The 16649-nt window shown below is 54.5% G+C and overlaps 1 protein-coding gene across 9 annotated transcripts in view; it reads left to right on the top strand.

Annotated features, from left to right (window-relative positions):
- Positions 1–13607, top strand: part of KCNT1 (potassium sodium-activated channel subfamily T member 1) — a 79520-nt gene extending 65913 nt beyond the window's left edge. For 3 of the 9 annotated variants that reach the window (XM_066201275.1, XM_066201272.1, XM_066201267.1), the window contains 14 exons: positions 437–653; positions 1325–1430; positions 1511–1683; positions 1876–1947; positions 2223–2357; positions 2562–2673; positions 2956–3057; positions 3161–3244; positions 3584–3712; positions 4071–4091; positions 4929–5232; positions 6838–6900; positions 9410–9494; positions 10170–13607. In XM_066201275.1, the coding sequence (XP_066057372.1) occupies positions 437–653; positions 1325–1430; positions 1511–1683; positions 1876–1947; positions 2223–2357; positions 2562–2673; positions 2956–3057; positions 3161–3244; positions 3584–3712; positions 4071–4091; positions 4929–5232; positions 6838–6900; positions 9410–9494; positions 10170–10290 (1724 nt within the window). In that variant the 3' untranslated portion in view covers positions 10291–13607. The remainder of the gene's footprint in view (positions 1–436; positions 654–1324; positions 1431–1510; positions 1684–1875; positions 1948–2222; positions 2358–2561; positions 2674–2955; positions 3058–3160; positions 3245–3583; positions 3713–4070; positions 4092–4928; positions 5233–6837; positions 6901–9409; positions 9495–10169) is intronic. The other 6 variants (XM_066201276.1, XM_066201273.1, XM_066201270.1 and 3 more) reach the window with 5 other exon arrangements.
- The last annotated feature ends 3042 nt before the right edge of the window (positions 13608–16649 follow it).

Raw genomic sequence — 16649 nt, 5'->3', positions numbered from 1 at the left:
GAGGGATGCGGGAGGTGGATGAGGGCATTGCTGCCTGCCTGCCTCTCCCTGGGGCAAAGGGACATCCACAGGAAGGGCAGGGCCAGGGCAGATGTGGGTCCTCACCTGGCTGGTGTCCCCCAGAGCCTGGGCAGGGATTAGGCTGCAGGGCTGACCCATCAGCATGACAAAAACTCCAGCAGAGCCCGGTTTGGCAGTGCAGGGAGCAGCAGGCGGGTGAGCCGTGAGGGGAAGGGAGAGAGGGACAGACCCCAGGGACAGCTGAGCCCTGGGGAGATCACCGGTGGGGGCTTCACCTGCACTCCCCGTCCCCACAAATGGTTCAGCATCACCTGGGCCGTCTCCTCCCCGTACAGGGCCTGAGGACAGGAGGCTTCTCTGACCTTTCCCCCCCTCTTAGAGCGTGTTTGCTGTGCTCCCTCCCCGCCGTGTCCAGGTACAGTGGCCATGGACCTGCAGAACACCGAGTGCCGCCCTGCCAACAGCAGCAAGCTGGCGCTGCCGGCCGAGAACGGCTCGGGCACGCGCCGGCCCAGCATCGCCCCCGTCCTGGAGCTGGCTGACACCTCGTCCCTGCTGCCCTGTGACCTCCTCAGCGACCAGTCCGAGGACGAGATGACGCAGTCGGACGAGGAGGGGTCGGCTGTGGTGGAGTGAGTGGCTCTCTGTTGGCAGAGACCTTCTTTGCTTCGCTCCAGTTGGATCTGGTTTGCTTCGGTTGGTTCTGGTTCACTGTGGTTGAGCCCAGTTTGTTCCGGTTTCAGAGACACCAGGACCAGTGTCGCCAGCTGGACGCGAAAAGATTACGCTCACACCCTTAATTCGTGAGAGCGGCAAAAAAAAAAAGGAAGTTTATTTCGGGATCAGAGTTTTTATAGCTTTTGGGGTTTGATCAGGGATTGGGGGATGAGGTTAACACCTCTCTGACCCCACTGGTCAAACCAGAAGTCCATCAATTTGTCCTTCCCCCTGGAAGGAATGCATGATTTACAAAACATCACTCTTTGTTTATGTTACAATGGCTGAAAAAGAACATCAGAAGGCTGAAAAATCAGAGCGACAGGACCAGGGCACATGGCAGGTTCCTGGGGGATGCTCAGGCTCAGCCCCTCTTGGCTTTTCCATGAGCATCTTTACAATCTCGTGGCCCTTTGCACAGCAAAAAATACCCCAAAATACGTATATTCAGGGAACCCCCAGCTGCTGCAGGAGAGTTTTGCGCGGCGTTTGCCGGTGTTGCCGTTGAAGGTTCTCCCCAGCATCTGAGCGCTGGATAAATGGAAAGTTCTCCCCGTGTCCTCACACAGATTTCTCTCTGCCGCAGGTACGTGAAGGGCTACCCGCCAAACTCGCCCTACATCGGGAGCTCCCCGACCCTGTGCCACCTTCTGCCTGAGAAAGCCCCGTTCTGCTGCCTGAGGCTGGACAAGGTGTGGAGGGGCTGCGGGGGCTGCGGGGGCTGGACCCCCCGGGACGTGTCCACTGAGTCCCTGCTCTGCCCCACGCCCAGGGCTGCAAGCACAACAGCTTCGAGGACGCCAAAGCCTACGGCTTCAAGAACAAACTGATCATCGTTTCTGCGGAGACGGCCGGCAACGGGCTCTACAACTTCATCGTCCCGCTGCGGGCCTACTACCGCTCCCGCAAGGAGCTCAACCCCATCGTGCTGCTGCTGGACAACAAGCAAGTACTTTTCCACCGGGTGTTCTCCCTCACACGGAGCCCTCCCTGCGTTTCCACGGGCGCCTCGCGCCGCGGGGTGGGAGCGTGAGGGAGCGGCAGCGTCACCCTTGGCTGCTTGGCCCCGGGGTTTTGCGTCTGTCTTTGCTGCGCGGACGTGCTGAACCACCTCGCTCTCTGTGGCTCTCCCCCCAGGCCCGAGCACCACTTTCTGGAGGCCATCTGCTGTTTCCCCATGGTTTACTACATGGAGGGCACCATTGACAAGTAGGTGTTTCCACCCGTGGCTGTCGCGCTGCCTGAATTGTTGCGTTTAGCCCAGGCCCAGACTTTTCGGTCACCCCACGAGAAGCCCCCAGGGTTGGTAGCATAGAGCTGAGCCCGCCTTGGGCTTCTCGGGTTGTCAAGCCCTCCCTGGGAGATGGGAGCAGGTGAAGAGAGCAGGTCGGGAGCAGCCTGGGCTCGCCGTGGAACCCCTGTGCTGCTTCCCTGTGTCGTTTCCAAGGGCTGACCCTGCGCTCTTCTCTTTGGGAACTGCCCAGCCTGGACAGCTTGCTGCAGTGCGGCATCATCTACGCTGACAACTTGGTGGTGGTGGACAAGGAGAGCACCATGAGTGCCGAGGAGGACTACATGGCAGATGCCAAGACCATTGTCAACGTCCAGACCATGTTCAGGTGAGGGGTGAGCACTGCTGGGGACTACCAGGAAGGGTGCCAGTGCCTGGGGACAGTGGGACACATCTGGCACTGGGTTTGCTGTAGGAGGCAGCATGTAATGAGCTGTTTCTGACCTCAGGCGGGACAGGGATGGCTGTGGTCTTCCTCAGGCTTTAAATCCTCTGAGACAGCTGCAGGACAACAGATCTCTTTCCCTTGCAGGCTCTTCCCCAGCCTCAGCATTATCACGGAGCTGACCCACCCCTCCAACATGAGATTCATGCAGTTCAGAGCAAAGGACAGTTACTCTCTGGCCCTTTCCAAGCTAGAAAAGGTAAGAGGAGGTCGTCCCCTGGCCCGGGAAGTCACCACTGACAGTGACTGACTGCATTTGAGCTCCTCCAAGTCCTGTGCTTTTCATGTGTCCAGAAAACCCAATCATGTCTCACGCATTTCCGTGGAGAGGAAAAAAAATCCTCTTTTCTACAGTGCAAAGATGCTGCCCTGGTTTTCTTCTGCCACACCCACCAGAAACATTACACCTGTGCATTCCCGTTGCCATGAGTCCTCTAAGTTTCTGTGCAATCCGAGCTGAAAGTTCCCTTTCTTCTTGCAGAGGGAGCGAGAGAATGGCTCCAACCTGGCCTTCATGTTCCGGCTGCCCTTCGCGGCCGGGAGGGTGTTCAGCATCAGCATGTTGGACACGCTGCTCTACCAGGTGAGACAACGGCCCTGCAGCTGCGCAGGGCCTCCCCTTTGCATCCCCCAGGGAATACCTGAGCAAGCCTTTCCCTGTTTTCCTGCCCCAAATGTCTCCGCAGTCGTTCGTGAAGGATTACATGATCACCATCACTCGGCTGCTGCTGGGCCTGGACACCACGCCGGGCTCCGGGTACCTCTGTGCGGTGCGTGGTAACTCCCCTCAGGGTGAAACCATCAGGCCAAGCTGTCCTGGAGCTGGTGGCATCTGTCACCCTGTGCACAGGGATGGGGGCTCCCCTCTTCTGCAGAACTGGGAGGGGGGAGCAGCAATGCCAGGTCATTGTTCCCCTCCGTTTTGGGGAACCTCAGTGCTACCAAAAGCTGCCAAGGACAAAACTCCCTGTTTTGAAGAGGTCAGAAATCGCTGCTGGTTCTTTTGGGGAGTCCAGCTCACTTTTGGAGTTGTCGTGGATGAGCTGGGGTGAAGCTCAGGAGCAGCCCGGGGAGCACAGTGGGGTTCATGCTTGTCCTCTGCCCCTCAGATGAAGATCACCGAGGATGACCTGTGGATCCGGACGTACGGGCGCCTCTTCCAGAAGCTCTGCTCCTCCAGTGCCGAGATTCCCATCGGGATTTACAGGACGGAGTCCCACATGTTCGCAACCTCCGAGGTGGGGGCACAGTGGTGTGTGCTGGGAGTGGGCTGCTGGCGGTCCCAGCCGAGGTGGGATCCAGGAGGGTGTTGGTTGTCCCTGGGGCACCTCAGGCCTGGCTGCAGCAGCAGCAGGGAGGGGAGGACGAGGGAAGGGGAATTTCTGTGTTTGCTCTGTTGGTGTGGCTGCGCTGGGCCGTGGTGTCCTGGCTCCCCAGCCGGGTCAGGGTCAGTGCCCGTCCCTCTGGGCACTGCTGGCTGTCCTTGGCACGGCTCTGCTGCATCGCTGGGCGCCCTGGGGAGCAGGGTGGGCACAGCAGGGCTGCCCCTTTGCTGCTCTGACTCTTGGTTTTCCCTTCCTTTCTCCCCCGCTGCAGCCCCACGACATCAGAGCGCAGGTGAGTGCCGCTCGTGTCGCACCGGGTGCTGCCTCCCTGTCCCCCCTCACCTGTTTCTGATCCCTGGGCTGGCTGTGGTCACCAAGAGCCACCCTGTGCTTTGTGCCAGCTCAGCCCCAGTGCCTGCACAGCGCTGCCTGTCCCCATGGAAGGGAGACACTGGCTGAGCCTCAGCGCTCCGGGAAAAGTCCTCAGTGCCCTGATGTAATTAACTGGGATAAAGGAGCAAGGGAGGAGCCAGGAGCCCTTTTAAATACCTTCAGTTTTCAACTTTGTAAGGAAGCAGCGGCAGGGAGCTGGAAGTTGGCGTTTAATTAAATGCAACCCAGCTCCTTTTAAAAGGCTTTATTAATAAATTCCTGCTCACCGGTGGGGATTGCTGGGTCAGGCATGTGGCAGCACAGACGCTGTAAGAGGGAGATGAGGGCATGGCTGCTCCTTGGGCAGATATCCTAGAGGTGATCCTGTGTGAAGGGTCAGGTGCCCGTGAGACTCCCCTCAGCACTGCTTATCCAAGGGAAGCTGTGGCTGCCCCATCCCTGGGAATTCGAGGCCAGGTTGGACAGGATTTGGAGAAACCTGGTCTGGTGGAAAGCATCCCCAACCGTGGCAAGGAGTGGAACGAGATGAGCTTAGCGCTCCTTCCCATCCAAACCCTTCTGGGATTCTGTGGAATCTGCCGGCCAGCTGGTTCTTGCAGCGCAGAGATGAAGTGCTGGGAGAGCCCATGTGGGTCACAGGAGCGTCCCCACCCCGTGGGAGAGATCCCACCCCGCCAGACACCGGCCAACCCCTCCCTGGCCGCCCCCCATCCCGCGTGACCTACTGGGCTTCCAGTCACAGATCTCAATCAATGTTGAGGACTGCGAGGACACCAAGGACGTCAAGGAGCACTGGGGCATCAAGACGAGCCACCACCGCAACTCGTGTTCCAGCGACCAGTCGGAGCACCCTCTGCTGCGGCGCAAGAGCATGCAGTGGGCGCGGCGGCTCAGCAGGAAGGGCAACAAGCACTCCAGCAAGACGGCCGAGTGGATCAGCCAGCAGCGCCTCAGCCTGTACCGCCGCTCCGAGCGGCAGGAGCTGTCCGAGCTCGTCAAAAACCGTATGAAGCACCTGGGCTTGCCCACCACCGGGTACGGTAAGTGCCGTTCGGCCGAGCTGCTCTGCGGTGGTGCCTTTTCCCCCCCGCCCGCGGGCTCCTCAGGTAACCCACCCCCCTCCACACCCCCCGGCCCAGCCTAACCCTGCGCCAAGCCCCATCCCTGAGCCAGCCTAACCCCCATGCCGAGCCTAACCCCCCATGGCGAGCTTAGCGCGGCGCTGCCCAGCGGTGCCTCATTCCCCCGGCTTGCTTGTGCTTGTGCAGACCAGCGGCTCCAGGCTGGGGTCCCGCCACGCAGATCCCCCCGCCCCGTTCCCCTGCCACCCCCGGCCGGCTGCAGGCAGCCCCCCCCCCGATCTCTGGGCTCTGGGATGGCTCCAGGCAGGAGTTGGCAGCGGCAGGGTGACTCCCTCGTGCCCCGTTTGTCCCCCACTTTTCCGGCCGTGCAGAGTTGGTGGTTCAGGACAACCCCGAGCCCAGGTCAGCACCAGCCTTGTGGCCGAGAGCCCCCGTAGTGCGGCAGGGAGAGGGCGAAAACCCCGGCAGCCGGCGCAGCCCCCTTTCGTTACAGACTTGGCGTGAGCTCTTCCGTGGAAAAACCTTTCGGTAGCTGCAGGGCTGAGTTGCTTCATTGCGTGTGACGCGGGTGTGTGGCTGTGACGGCCACGGCGCTCAGGGTCCCTCTGTGCAGCCGCATCTCTCGTGAAGCTTCTGAGCTGCCCGTCGGTGCTGGCATCTGTGTCCCCCCTGGACAGCTCCCGCCCCTTGGTTATGACAAAGTCTGTAGCCCACGGCTCCCTTTGGTTGGTTGGTTTGGTTTTGGGTTTGTTTTATTTTCTTTTATTTTTTTTCTGTCTTTCTTTGAAGCCATCCTGTGCTGCTGCTTGTTTGCTCCATCCTCCAAGAGTGTCCGTCCACCCCCTGCCCGCACTCAGGCTGGCAGTGAGCCCCAGCTGGCATGGGACCTAATTTTGGGGGTGGGATTCCTCCTTTCCCATCTAGGCACAGGAAAGAGGAGTAGAAATGTCCAGAAGTGCAGTGCAGGAGGGGTTTGGGGTGGGGGCCCAGGGGGTGGTTGTGGGCACTGCCAGCATCCCCAGGGAGAGAGGCAGGAGAGCTGGCTGGTGGTGGGATGGAGTGAGGACAGGGACTGCCAGGCAAGGACTTGCAGTGGTGCATCCCCCCTCTCCTTTTTTCCCTATACTCCCAGCCCCAGAAGTTTCTGGTGTAATTTCAGGGGCACTGCCAGTGAGGCTCAGGGCACAGCTCGGGGTCAGGTCAGGGACATCCTCGTCCTGGCCCATCTGGCGAATTTTGGTTGAAGCAAACCGTGGGGAGAGCTCTGGCAGCAGAAGGGACAAGTGGGGGGGCCCCGGACAGGGCCACTGGGCACAGCCTGGGGACCAGCAGCTCCTCGGGCATCCAGCGGTGCTGGGGACTGTGTGTTGTCACCGTGTGTCACCGTCAGTGTCTGGACACCCATGGAAACACGTTGCTCTGCCTTCTGCCCCTTTCCTTTTTCTTTTGCTCACGTTATCGCTGCAGCGCAGGAGCTCGTCTCTGATATTTGCCGAACCATGGCTTGCTGACCTCTCTCTCTCTCTCTGTTTATGTCTGTGCCTTTCCCTGTATGTTCTGTAGAGGATGTAGCAAATTTAACAGCCAGTGATGTGATGAATCGGGTAAACCTGGGATATTTGCAAGGTAATTCCCTTTCCCTGGGAGTCCCGCGTGACTCATGGCGTGCAGCGTACAACAAGATCATGCCAGCTAAGCCCGAACCTCACCCCTGCCAGTTTTCACCTTAGATCCCCGAGCTTTCAGCGCTGATTTTGTTGGGTGGCGTTGGAAAACCCATCAGTGTCCCGTGGTGGTGGTGCAAACGCAGGGCTCTGCCTGATCAGGGAGATAGAAACCTCAGGGACCCTTTTATGTTTTTTTGGCTGAATTCCTGCAGGGAAATCACAGCCCTCGGCTTTCATTAACAAAACCCTCCCCAGTGGCAGCTTGAGGAGGGGACGAGGATGGGGACAAGTGCACCTTGCCTTGCATGTTGTGATGAGATGCTGGAGCTCCTGCTGGCTCAGCCGCAATCCAGGGCGAGGCAGAGCTTTAAAAATCCCTTGGTTTGCCTTCCTGGAGCCCTCTCCAGCATTAGAAGACCCCATTTTCTGATGGGGGTGCTGGGCTCAGCCCGAGGCAGCCACAGGGGCCACTGGTGCTGCAGCCACCCCAGGCTCCTTGTGGGGCTCTGTGGGACCTGCCAGGTTTTCCCATCTTTTTTTTTTTTCCCCCCTTTTCACCACGGTGGAACGTGCCCTGGAAAAGGCTCCTTTTTACTGCGGCAGCCCTAAGATTAGCAACAGCCCATCCCAGCTTCATTTTTTGGCTTTGCTAGCCCAGGCTTAAGGTGAAACGTTGGCATTTTCCTACAAAGTGTGTCCTTCATCAGCCAGGCAGCCCCAGCTGGGGCTCATGGAAGCCGCAGGCCAGCAGAGTATATTGCCTGGGGCAAGTGGAGATGCAGCAATATACTCGGTGTGCTCAGCAGGGCCTGGCTGGGCTCCATGGGGTCAGGAAACTTCCATGGGGCAGGGAAAATCCTGCCCAGAGCCAGAGCCCGTCCCCACCCCGCTGTCATGTCCAACCCCGTGTGTCCCGTCGGGTCCCAGGGTCCGTGTGCCCCCCTCGCCACCCCCATCCCTGTCTCCCTGTAAGGCTGAGCACTGGGATGGCCAAAAAACTCTCCGGTGGTTCCAGGACAGGACAGCCTGGCACGGCCCGGGGGTCCCGGGCAGCGTCTCCCCGAGGGTGGTCCCAGGTCCCCCCTGGCTGCAGCACCTTCTGGTGTTCTCAGAAGAGCCAGGGATGTGTCTGAGCAGCAAAACAAAGGTCTGGTGTCCACGGCTGGACTCGGTACCGGCACAGCCCAGCCCCAGCTGGGTGTGCCGTGCCAAAGGCACCTCCGGAGGGAAGCTGTTTGCCTTCCTGTGCTGGCTGGAGCTGCACCTGGGGGCTGGAGAAAAGCAGTTTGACCCCCGTGCCGGGGTGATCTGGCCCCCGTTGTCATTGCTGTGGCAGCAGAGGAGACCCTGGCTGTGCCCTCCGTGGGGCAGGGCAGCCTCTGACTGGGGGATCCCCCACGCCAGGCAGGGGGACAGCAGGGACGGGGTGGTGGGAGCAGCAGGACAGGCCACAGGGAGCAGCCCCCAGCCTGGAGTTAGTGCCCATCCCAGTGGCCGGGTCCTGGTCCTGCTGCCCCCCCTCAAAAGCAGCTCCATTCGCTCCATTCGCTCCATTCGCACCTCAGAGGAGCCTTTCCAAAAGCCTGGAGAGGTGTCCCAGTGACGAGCCTTGCAGCGAGCTGGTGTCCCGCCGTGCTCCTCACGCTGCCCCGGCGTCCGTCTGTCCGTCCCCTCTCCACCTTGTCCATCCACACGCCATCAGCCCGTCTGGAACTTGGTGTCACCCGTCGCAGCTTCCACCCCTCCCCGGCGCCCGCAGCCTCGCACCCCCATCCATTTCACCATGATCTTGTTCTTGGCTATTTCGGGAAGCACAGGGGGGCCCCCCCCCGGCACCGAGACCCCCCCGTTCCCCCCGTGGATGCTGCTCTCGGTGGTCCTGAGCCCCCCCCCCACCCCGGGAGGTCACTGTGGTTCAGAGCCGTCCCCAAAGCGGCTTTGGTGGCTCTGAAACTCCCCGGAGGTGATTTCCCCTGGGTAGGGGAAGGAAGCAATCCGTGGACTAACCCAGTGTCTGGATGATGCTAAATTGAGTTAATTGAAGGGGAGAGGTGGGCAGAGCTTTGGGGCGGCCCCGGGGGGCTGGAGGGGGTGTGGGGGTTCAGCTGCCCTGAGCCAGTGCTTGGACTTGTGCTGTACCTGACACAGCAGGACTAACCTGTTCCCTCTTTTGCACTGAACCAAGGTAAGACAACTCACTTTATTCTGGGGGGGCGGGGGAGAATGGGGGCTTCGAGGAGTTTGCTCTGCCAGTCCCCTGGGCCGTGCTGTGGTGGGGGAGAGCCTGGGGAGGTGAGGAGGGAGGTGGCAGTGACGTTCTTGGTGCCCTCCCGGTGGCAGCGACATTCTCCTGGTGAAGGGACCCGTGTGCCTGTGGGGGTGACAGCCGCGATGGGACCTGTCACCTTGCCTGCTGGGGTGTCGGTGGGGGTGTCCCTTCCTCACCAGCCCTGCCCCTCCTCTTGCAGATGAGATGAACGACCACCAGAACACCTTGTCCTACGTGCTGATCAACCCTCCCCCGGACACGCGGCTGGAGCTCAACGACATCGTGTAGGTGTCACCTCACCCCCAGACTGTCCCCAGCGCTGTGAGCTGCCCCCATCCCGTTGCTTCCCATGATTTCCCGTTAATATCCACGGGTTTTGCCTCTTTCCCCCTCCCCGAGATCCTGAGCAGTGCCCAAACCACCCCAGCCCTTCACGGGCAGCGCGGAATTTTCCTTTGGCTTTTGCCACTGAGCAGCTGAGGAATAACTCCTGATTATTTCTTATATTCTCCTATATATATATATATTTATGTTATATATTTATTTATATTATTTCATGGCATTTTCCACGAGCAGTTCTTATAATTTAACGCCCCTGATTCAAACAGCTGCCGTGCTCTGCAAGCAGCACAGCTCCGTGGGGCATCCCACGGGGATTCCAGGGGGAACTGGGGGGTTCCAGCAGTGTAACCAGGCTGTGCCATGGCCTCAATACTGGGGGAACTGGGGGGTTCCAGCAGTGTAACCAGGCTGTGCCATGACCTCTATACTGGGGGAACTGGGGGGTTCCAGCCCAAATTCAGGGAGAACTGGGGGGTTCCAGCAGTGTAACCAGGCTGTGCCATGGCCTCAATACTGGGGGAACTGGGGAGTTCCAGCAGTGTAACCAGGCTGTGCCATGACCTCAATACTGGGGGAACTGGGGGGTTCCAGCAGTGTAACCAGGCTGTGCCCCGCAGGTACCTGATCCGCTCCGACCCGCTGGCCCACGTGTCCAACGACGGCCACAGCCGCAAGAGCAGCTGCAGCAACAAGCTGGGCTCCGGCAACCCCGAAACGCGCGACGAGACCCAGCTGTGAGCAGCCCCCGAGCGCCGCGGGCACCGGGCTCCGGGACGGGCGGCGAACGAGAGGACGGCCCAGCCCCAGGGGACGGCGGCGGCTGCTGCCCGCGGTGCCCCGGAGAAAGGCGATGCCCAGCCTGGCTCTGCGCCGCGGGAGGGATGCCCGGAGCCCCGGGAAGGGGCGGCACAGCCCCGGACACATCCGCAGCCGGTGGCCGTGCGCCCCGGGGATTTTAACTTTTTATACCGATACCGCAACTAGTGAGAAAGTCTTCGCTGGTGCTGGTGGGACGTGGCTGAGCCCAGACGCCGATGACCCTGGGGGAGCGGGGCTGTGGTTGGTGTGGCCCCGGATGGTGCAGGTTGGTTGCGTTTATGGGGCTGGTAAAAGACGAGAGGAAGACTGCACCGAAACCCTGCTCCTCTTCCTCCTCCTCCTCCTCCTCTGCCAGGTGTCCCCCAGGGTACCCAAACTTCTGCTCTTTCACCCAACTCATCTTCTTCATCCTCTTCTTCCACGCTGAGGAAGGACTCTGGTGGCCGTGGTGGTGACAGGGTGGTGCAGCCCCCAGGGGCTGCTCTGCCCTCGTGGCATCTCACAAACCAAAACTCGCCAAGCCCAGGGGACTGAAAGCCGGGCCAGGCAGTGCCTCTGAGCCCCTGGGTTTGTGTCACCTTTGTGTCCCCCCGTGCTGCTGCTGGAGCTGAGCTGCCTGGGGGAGTCGGGGATGCTTGTCCTGGAATGGCCGGGGCCAACACACCTGGGTGTGGTGATTTGGTGTCTCCACTCGGCCCTTTCCCCTCTGGCCAGGGTAATGTGGAGTCCGACCGCCTGTCTGTCCTGGCCGTGTCCTGCTGTCCTTCCCCCCCCTGTGGTCACAGCTTGGTCGCACCGTTAAGGCAGCGGGTTCTGCCTGTCCCCCCATCCATCACGGCCCCCTGGCAGCTCCAGCCACCTCTGCTCGACCCTGTCCCCGTGGCTTCCCCTGCAGCAGAGGTGCATGAAACGTCTCCCCGACCTGCAGGGAGCTGGCACCGCCACAGACACCAGATGTGTTCTTCATCTACTTTTGCACATTCTACAACACTGATGTGGAAAGGGTTTATTGGACTGCCAAGTGAATAACTGAGTCTGTAACTTTATATGCTTTTCTGTTCGTATCTTCCCATTCCAATGTGATTTTTTTGGGGTTTTTTTTTTTAGCAAGGAGCTTGTAAAGCACAACATGGCCATGAAATCCCATCAGCTTCCTGCACTCGCTGCCAGCTGAATGGTTTATTGCCTTTAGCATTCACCGTTTGCTCCCCAGTGCATCCCCAATCAATGTTTACAAAGAAAACAAAAAAAAAGAAAACAAGCCAAAACCTGTTTAAAATGAGTTTTAAACAGGTGGGGAGATGCTCCAGCCAATGGGGATGTGCTGCCCATCCTGCCTGTGGCCCTGAGGGAGAACAGAGATGCCCAGGGTAGGACCAGTGCCAAGGCTGGTATCACCTCAAGAGGGAGTTGAGAGAGACCTGCTGTGCCTGGAGATGAGGTTTGGGGGTCCATCTTTTATTTTATTTTAATTGTTTGTTTGTTTTTTTTTTTCCTGAAGTGCCAGGCAGGATCCCCAGTGTGGTGGCACATCCCAGGCTGGGTGAGGTACCACAGGTAAAAGCAATGAGTGCGCCCCTCCAACCCCGCTGAGCCGTGGGCACAAACAGAACTGTCTTCAAAGCTTTTTGGGGTCGTTGGATTTTTGGATTTTGCTGGATTTTTCACGGTTAGTTTTGTATCTGTTTGGTCAAGGCTGGCTCATGTTTTATTTATTTCTGTCTGAAGCTTCACACGCCAAATCTGTCGTTTCAAATGGCAAAAAGGAGTTGTAGGTTAAAACGTGGGTGTGGTTGAAGTAGAAAAGGACACGTGGGCTCTGTGTTAACTTGAAGCCTCAGGATGCTCAGATCATGGAATATTAATGTATTTAAGTGTCTGCATTTAATGTGGATCCTTTTCCAAACCCCACTTCGCTTTCAAGGGAGATTAGAACAAAGCAGTATTACAGGTCAAGGGAAAAAAACCCTCAAACCAGCAAACAAACAAACAAAAGCTGAGACCCCAGATAAAACAAAAGGAGTGATTATTTGCATATATTTACTGAGAGCATACGATTTTTATGAATTTTTGTTAGTTTGGCTGTGAGCTGTGTGAGAGCGTGCAGGGAAGCCAGCGCAGCTCCTCGGCTCAACCCTCCCCATGGCAAGAAAATTAAATTTCTTTTAAAACCCCCTTAATTTACTTTAAAATTTCACCTCCCCCCAGCCTTGAGCAGCCAGGTCAGCCATGTGGCCAAATCTGTGTTCCAGAGGCTCCACCGGCTGTGGGGTTGGATCCCTCCTTCCTCAGCTCCTTCCTGCCCCTAAATCCGAGGAGAAAACGATGCCTAGAGTTTCCTCTAGCACGTGCCCAAAGGACTGAAACCTGTGCGTGGTTTGTGACATTATCAAAATGCCCTCGATCCTCCTGTATTTTTGACGATGCTTCTGTTTGTTCAGCGTACAAAATCCCAGCATTTGAAGCGGAAGCTCCGTGTAACAAACCCTCGGCGTTCCCTCTCTGGTGTAAATTTCCAGCCGACCTTCCCATGGGGATGGGGAAAACCCTGTAAATACTCACCTGCGGGCAATGCAAGTCTTGAGAACCAAGGGTTCGGGTTTTTTTTTTTCTAATTCCTTAGCCTCAGTTACCACACTAATGTAAAAACAAAAGCAGTTTATTTTTCTAACGGTCCTGGATGCAGCGACAAAAGCGCCCGCGGGGAGAGGGGCACAAGGAGCTTCCATGGGAAGAGGAGAAAGGCTTCCAACCATGGAAAAAAAATCCCATTTTCTGGAGGAAATGGTTGTGTTCCGATGCAGAGAACCTGGCAGGCCCTGGGGGATGCAGAAACGAGGACGGCTGGGATATTTTGGGGTTTTCCAGCAACGGCTCCGGCGCATGTTCCGTGTCCACTAACGGTTTGACACGCTCAATATGGACTAAATCCATATATCCTGCATTAAACTCAACTACTCCAACCAGTGTTATGAGTATATTTATTTCCTGTTATCCCCCTTTTTATTTAATCTCGATAGGAACAGGACGTTTTTATTCCAAGCTCAGCTCCTGCATGGATTTTTATCAGCCGACAGCAAGTCCCGTCTTTCCTCTCGGACACCGAATTCCGGGAGCTGCTCTGCTGGGACGCAGCCAGCCAAGGGGGGGGAGAGGGTTTTGTACAATTCTTGTGAAGATGCTTCACATTTCTGTAAAGATAAATGAAAATAAAAGAGCTGCATGCAGCAACAGGAGACACCGCTGTCTGATTTTTTTTTTCTTTTTTAAATTTTTTAAAATTTTTTTTCTGGGAGTTTGTTTTAAAATCCTTGGGGTGATGTGGTTTAAGTCGAGGCTCAAGGCAGCTCTTCCCGACTTTCATTTTTTAAATTTCATTTTCAAACTCTATGTGTGTTCGGGCACAAAGGGCCTGGTGTGGTAGAGGAGCTTTTAAGGCTTATTTTATATCTTTAATTAAATAAATTAATAATTAATTAAATTTATTTATTAATTTAATCCTAATTTCTATGATTGAATAAATGCATAAAGTTTGTAGATATTTAAGGTGTGGTTTTTTTTTTTTTTTAAATCTGATATTTAGCCAAGATTTAGTACATGTTCTTCTACTCCCCCAACACTTCAAAATTTGTCACTGGCTCCAAAGTTTCCATTATTTATTTTCCAATATTTATTTTCCAATCTTTTCCAATATTTCCAACATTTCTAGAGCATGTTACACTCACACACAAAGATTTTAGCTTGGACATCAAAGCAGGTAAGCAGAGATTGTTTTTATTCAGCATTTTAGCCACATACTGTAAGGAAATCTATTGATGTAAAATCACACAGAGGGACACAAGCAATAATCCCTTAAATAGGGAAGAAAATTCTGGGCTGAACAGACACGTGAGGAAGCTGCAAGTAAAAGGACAGCAAGAAGCCAAGTCCCTGCTAAATTACTTTTTAATTATTGGCTTCAAACCAGATAAATCTGTACCTGGAGAACAAAATCCTCTTGATTTTCCAGGACGTCCGAATTGCAATGATTACACCCAAAATAAGGTAATTTTAACACCACCAAGAGCAGCTCTCAGTGGATGAAAACCCTTCCAAGGCTGCAGGACAGCACTTAATGCTCTGCACGAGGGGATTTCAGCACTTCCAGCAGTGGATTCTTCACTTTTTCTTCTTGTTCCACCTTCCACAGCAGCAGACACAGAAAAGGAGAGGAAATAACTCTGCAAAAATGAACCAAAATTCATTCAAATATTTGCCCCAGTTGAGGAAAATCAGCTTCTATCACTACAACTTCCTTGTAGCAGAGAAAAAAAAATCTAGAACATTAAAATATACATTAAAAATAAGGGGGTTGGTGTGGCTGGGAAACCAAAATCCAGGAAGGATTTTTGTTTTATTTTGCTGTAAATTCAGTTTTTATGGTTATTCCCTGGAAGACAGAGTCAAAAAAAAAAAAAGAAAAAAAAAAAAAAAGAGATTTTCCTTTGCTAAGATTTCCAGGTAATGCCACAATAATTTGGGGAGGTTGATGGGCTTCAAACCATTCTTTGAAGTGCCTCATTTGAATTTGAACAATTGCTGGATATTGAATATTTCATCATCCCTGCTGCACACACTTCCCCAGAGGTTTGGTGGGGTTTTTTTTTTTCCCCCACTACAATAAATGTTTTATTTCTGAACAAGTTCAGAGGGATGGATCAGAAAACTATGACAGGTTTTCAGCACCAAGATAAAAGTGAGTTTATATTTAGCACAGACAAGCAAATTAAACCCACCCCATAATTTTTACAACAGGAAAACGTGCCCGTGCTCAGCACAGGCTGGAGAAGGAAAGGGGCGTAAAATTCCACTTCTGGAATGGCATTTTCCTTAAAAGTTTGGGTTAATTTTTTCAAAGAAGAGCTGAACTTACCGCTTGGAGCTGAAGAGGAAAAATGCCCCTTTACATAGGCCCACGTGAGCTTGAAATCTTCCAACCCTCTAAAACCAAACCAAGCCTTAACAAACCTGCAACAGAAAGCTCAGGGAAATATTTTCTTTTTAGAATAACAAAATTTAGAAAACAAAACAAAACCAACCCTATAATTATTTTTTACTTACTACATGGTAAGAGAAGTCCAATGTCTGAGTGGTAACCTGGAATTAATTGCAAAAATTTTCAATGCAATGTGGAAAACACACTTAATTATAGTGGACCATATGAATATTCCAATTTTGAACTGGCCTGAAGAACTTCAGTATATAAATTTTCACTTATTCGAAGCAGACACCACCAACCCCAAAACAGTGCCCAGATTTCTTCAGTTCTGCACATGAACAGCAGGAAAATGGCACCAAATTTCTCCAAAGTCTTCTTTTTGGAGCCATGTCCTTGGAGAATCCCAGCACAGCCTCATCCCAAGAACTTTTGGCACATCCTGACCCCCAAACCCACTCCCCCTCAGCCACCTGCCTCTCCCTCAACTGCTGAAAATTAATTACATTTAACCCCCTAATTAACTGCAAGCCACTTAATTGGATAAGCACAGCACGGATAACAGCTTAGTCCACATGCACAAGGACTGCTCCATTCCAGGGGTGGGAGCAGCAGCGACCAAATTCCCAGGAAAATTCAGCTCAGGGTGAACAGGAGACACCTCATTTGTTGCTAAATTTAACAATAAATTAAATAAAATAGAAAGCGAGGGGGTTTGGGGTGGTCTGACACTGCTCCAGTCATCAGTTCCGGGGAAAGCAAAAGGAATGGAAAATTCAAGTCCTGAGAACTCATTCCTGTCATTCTTATTTCAAACTCCAGCCCCAAACCCCTGGTTGTAGGAGGAGAAACTCCAGGGATTTCTACACTCAGCTCCCCAGTGCAGTGGGGAAAAAAAAAAAAAAACCAAACCAAAAACAAACCAGCTTTATTTTCTTGGCACATTCAGCCCTTCCAGTGTAAGTGATGGCTTCCAAATTAAGTCAGTATTTCCCAAATTCAGATTCTTTTGGCTTGAACTCTTCCCCCACCTGAGAGCAGGATGAAAACGAGACAAAACCACAGCAGGTACAGATGCAAACAGCACATGGAACACACAGACTGATGGACAGAGCTGGGGAGGAAGGAATTGCACTTGAAAGCACTTTAAAGATGTACATTCTTGGGTTTGTTAGTAAGGAACAGAGGGAGGCCACACACACAGCTCCCACTTTCTCCTCTGCCTCCCAGGAAGCACAAGCAGAACCTCTGGGAGCAGCTGGAAGAGTTTTTTTATCCAGTTCTGCTCGTTTGGACAGAGCTA

The sequence above is a fragment of the Chamaea fasciata genome, unplaced genomic scaffold (assembly GCF_029207755.1).
Source record: "Chamaea fasciata isolate MVZ Bird 193981 ecotype frontalis unplaced genomic scaffold, bChaFas1.0.hap1 SCAF_20, whole genome shotgun sequence".
NCBI lineage: Eukaryota > Metazoa > Chordata > Aves > Passeriformes > Sylviidae > Chamaea > Chamaea fasciata.
This window is presented reverse-complemented; position numbering and strand designations above follow the sequence as displayed.